The sequence below is a fragment of the Mandrillus leucophaeus genome, unplaced genomic scaffold, assembly GCF_000951045.1.
Source record: "Mandrillus leucophaeus isolate KB7577 unplaced genomic scaffold, Mleu.le_1.0 Scaffold94, whole genome shotgun sequence".
Lineage (NCBI taxonomy): Eukaryota > Metazoa > Chordata > Mammalia > Primates > Cercopithecidae > Mandrillus > Mandrillus leucophaeus.
In genome coordinates, this window is record NW_012110252.1 from 656,136 (window position 1) to 659,828 (window position 3,693).

At 43.2% G+C, this 3,693-nt stretch overlaps 1 protein-coding gene across 1 annotated transcript in view; it reads left to right on the forward strand.

Moving 5' to 3' along the window:
• LCT (lactase) overlaps nucleotides 1–3,693 on the forward strand; it is a 55,398-nt gene that overhangs the window by 25,580 nt on the left and 26,125 nt on the right. Inside the window, exon 7 of the mRNA XM_011970274.1 lies at nucleotides 2,647–3,292. Coding sequence (XP_011825664.1) covers nucleotides 2,647–3,292 — 646 coding nt within the window. The remainder of the gene's footprint in view (nucleotides 1–2,646; nucleotides 3,293–3,693) is intronic.

Below are 3,693 nucleotides of genomic sequence, written 5' to 3' on the forward strand. Positions count from 1 at the left end.
ACTAACACACATAGCAAAATTATAGAACTCTTCAAAAAGACCATAACAAGGGTGAGCTGGAACACCATGAATAAATGACTCCATGGAATGTCAAACATCGTAGCACATAAGTCAGAGCTTCCCTTCAGCTCTTGAACAGCAAGTGACTGCACATATGGAGTCATTCCACCACCCACCTTCTGAAAATGGAAGATTTGAAATCTTCTGTTTCACTCCTTGTTATAAAATTTATCTAAACCTTTTCTTCTTAGGCTTTTCTTCCCCTTTGAACTGTGGCTCCTGAGATGTCTTTACAGAGACTTTGATGGGAAAGTCCCGTTCACTCTTCTCCTTCAATTCTTCCCTTTATTTATCAGTTGAATGTTAGAATACCATTGTCTTAGTGAGCTTGAGCTGCGATAACAAAACACCATAGACTGGTGGTTTGAACAACAGATATTTGCTTTCCACCATTCTGGAGCTGGGGAAGTCCAAGAGCAAGGGACCAGCATGGTTGGGTTCTGGTGAGGGCTCTCTTCCTGGCCTGCAGGCAGCTACCTTCTTGCTGTCCTCATATGGAGGTGGCTGGAAGAACTCACTGGTATCTCTTCTTATAAGGACACTAATACCACCACCACGAGAGTCCCACCCTCACGACCTCCTCTAAACCTAATCACCCCTCAAAGGCCCCATCTCCAAATACTATCACACTAGGGATTAGGACTTCAACATATGAATTTTGATGGGGGACCTCATTCAGTTCATAGCAACTATTGAGGAAAAAATTTAAAGAAAAAAATGTCTTGGGACAGGCATAGTGGCTCACACCTATAAACCCAGCACTTTGGGAGGCCGAGGCAGGCAGATCACAAGATCAGGGGTTCGAGACCAGCCTGGCCAACACAGTGAAACCCTGTCTCTACTAAAAATACAAAAATTAGCCAGGCATGGTGGCAGGCACCTGTAGTCCCAGCTACTCGGGAGGCTGAGGCAGGAGAATTGCTTGAGCCCAGGAGGTGGAGGTTGCAGTGAACCGAGATTGCGCCACTGCATTCCAGCTTGGTGACAGAGTGAGACTCTGTCTCAAAACCAAACAAAACAAAAAAGTCTTTTATTATTTTACAATATTTCCTTCAAATCTTGGCTTCTTTGCATTTATGATGTTGTCACAGGGCACCTCAGATTGTTGTTCACTGTTTACTTGATATCATGTCATTAGCACTTTTACCTATTATTAAGCGGTCGCTATGACTATTTTTGATGGTTGTCTAATATTCCACTGAGCTCCCTCCCTGACACTGGCTAATTTAGAAGAAAGACATCCTTGCTTAAGGAGCACAGTTTGCCATTCGAGTTTAGAACTCAATTAAGGACTAATATTTGGGATGTGAGAAGCAGCCAGGCGTTTTAGTGATTATGGCATATTTTGACATGAAATTCTTCAGAGGTAAGTGTCATCCTCTTCAGATGATAAAAAGGAAAAAGGAAAGCAAGCTAAGATTTAGCAAGCTCACTCCTGCTCTCTGAGTTTCTGCTCAATGCTTTATATACACGTATTTAATCATTCCAGATGGATCCATAATTACCCACTTCTTGCCAACAAGTCAGCTGAAGTTGAGAGAGCAAATTGTCCAGGTTAACAAGTTAGTGACAGAGTCAAGATTTAAATCTAGGCTTGTTATATTTCAGACACCCTCCTTTTGTCCCTGCTTCCCACAAAAAGCTGTTGCTGTTTGTAAGAGCATGAGTTAAGTCTACAAAGAAACTCCTAGTTTGGTTTTTCTTCTGAGAGTCCATTAAATAGAAAGAAGAACAAATAGGCAGAAAAGAGCCCTCCTCTCCCTTGTGTGCTAATTAAAATAATCCTCCCCATGGACTAATTTCTCAACAAGCACTTATTAAGGACAGAGGCAGAATAGCAGTGTGGGTAACAGTAACAGGCTTGGAGTCAGACTGCCAGGGGCTTGTTCTCACTTTACTCCTGACTCTGGGCCTTGTGGAGTTACTGCACAGCTCTGGATCTTGTTTTCCCCATCTCTATAGTGGTGGTAATAATTGTACCTGCCATATGAGGTTGTGGTGAGGATTACATGAGAGAATTCATTAAGTAGTAGGTGCCCAATACATGTTAGTTGTTATTGTTAATGTGGTTGTTGATGCTGTTGTTATTTTGTTGACAATGTTGAAGAATTGCTGTTGACTTGTTGACTTTGCTGATGATATTGGTGTTGACTTGTTGACATTGTTGACTTGATATTGTTGACCTTTTCACATTGGTGTTGACTTGCTGATGCCGTTCATGTTGGTATTGATGTTACTGATGTGAACATCGTTGGTATTATTGACTTGTTGACATTGGTGTGGATTTCTTGACATTGTTGACTTGTTGACATTGTTAGTATCAGTCTTAACTTGTTGTTTATGTTGTTAACTTGTTAACTTTATTATTGACTAGTTAACATCATTGACGTTAGTGTCAATGTTGTTATTTGTTGATGACTTGATGTTAACATTAGTGCTGATGTTGTCAATATTGACACTGTCAATGTTGTTGTTGTCTTTATTGACTTGTTGACATTGTTGTTGACTTGTTACTGGTTCATTAGTCCTGTTGTTATCATTGTTGTTATTACTAATCACTATATTTCCTTCTCACTTTTTCACAAGGTGGCTCACTTGGTCCTCAAGGCTCATGCCAGAACCTGGCACTACTACAACAGCCACCATCGCCCACAGCAGCAGGGGCATGTGGGCATTGTGCTGAACTCAGACTGGGCAGAACCCCTGTCTCCAGAGAGGCCTGAGGACTTGAGAGCCTCTGAGCGCTTCTTGCACTTCATGCTGGGCTGGTTTGCACACCCGATCTTTGTGGATGGAGACTATCCAGCCACCCTGAGGACCCAGATCCAACAGATGAACAGACAGTGCCTCCATCCTGTGGCTCAACTCCCCGAGTTCACAGAGGCAGAGAAGCAGCTCCTCAAAGGCTCCGCTGATTTTCTGGGTCTGTCACATTACACCTCCCGCCTCATCAGCAACACCCCACAAAACACCTGCATCCCTAGCTATGATACCATTGGAGGCTTCTCCCAACACGTGAACCATGCGTGGCCCCAGACCTCATCCTCTTGGATTCGTGTGGTGCCCTGGGGGATAAGAAGGCTGTTGCAGTTTGTATCCCTGGAATACACACGAGGAAAAGTTCCAATATACCTGGCCGGGAATGGCATGCCCATAGGGGAAAGTGAAAATCTCTTTGATGATTCCTTGAGAGTAGACTACTTCAATCAATATATCAATGAGGTGCTCAAGGGTAAGAACAATGGATGTGCCAGTGATTGGAAGGTGGGTGGTACTTCTCCAGGTCTTCATAAATTTGTTTAATGGGACAAAGAAAGTCTCCTAGGGAAATGGAGCCAAAGAAAGCATTATTGGTAGTAATAATGGGGAGTCCTTCACATCAGCTTCCTAACTCTCTTTCCCAAAGGTTCATTCATGTCATTAATGTCTTTGCTCCTGTGATTTTTGTTTTGTTTTGTTTTGTTTTTGAGACAGGGTCTTGCTGTGTTGCCTGCTGGAGAGCTGGAGTGCAGTGGCATAAACATGGCTCACTGCAGCCTCAAAGTCCTGAGCTCAAGCCAACCTCCCACCTCAGCCTCTGTAGCTGGGACCACAGTGCACACCACTATGCCTGGCTTTTTTTTTTTTTTTTTT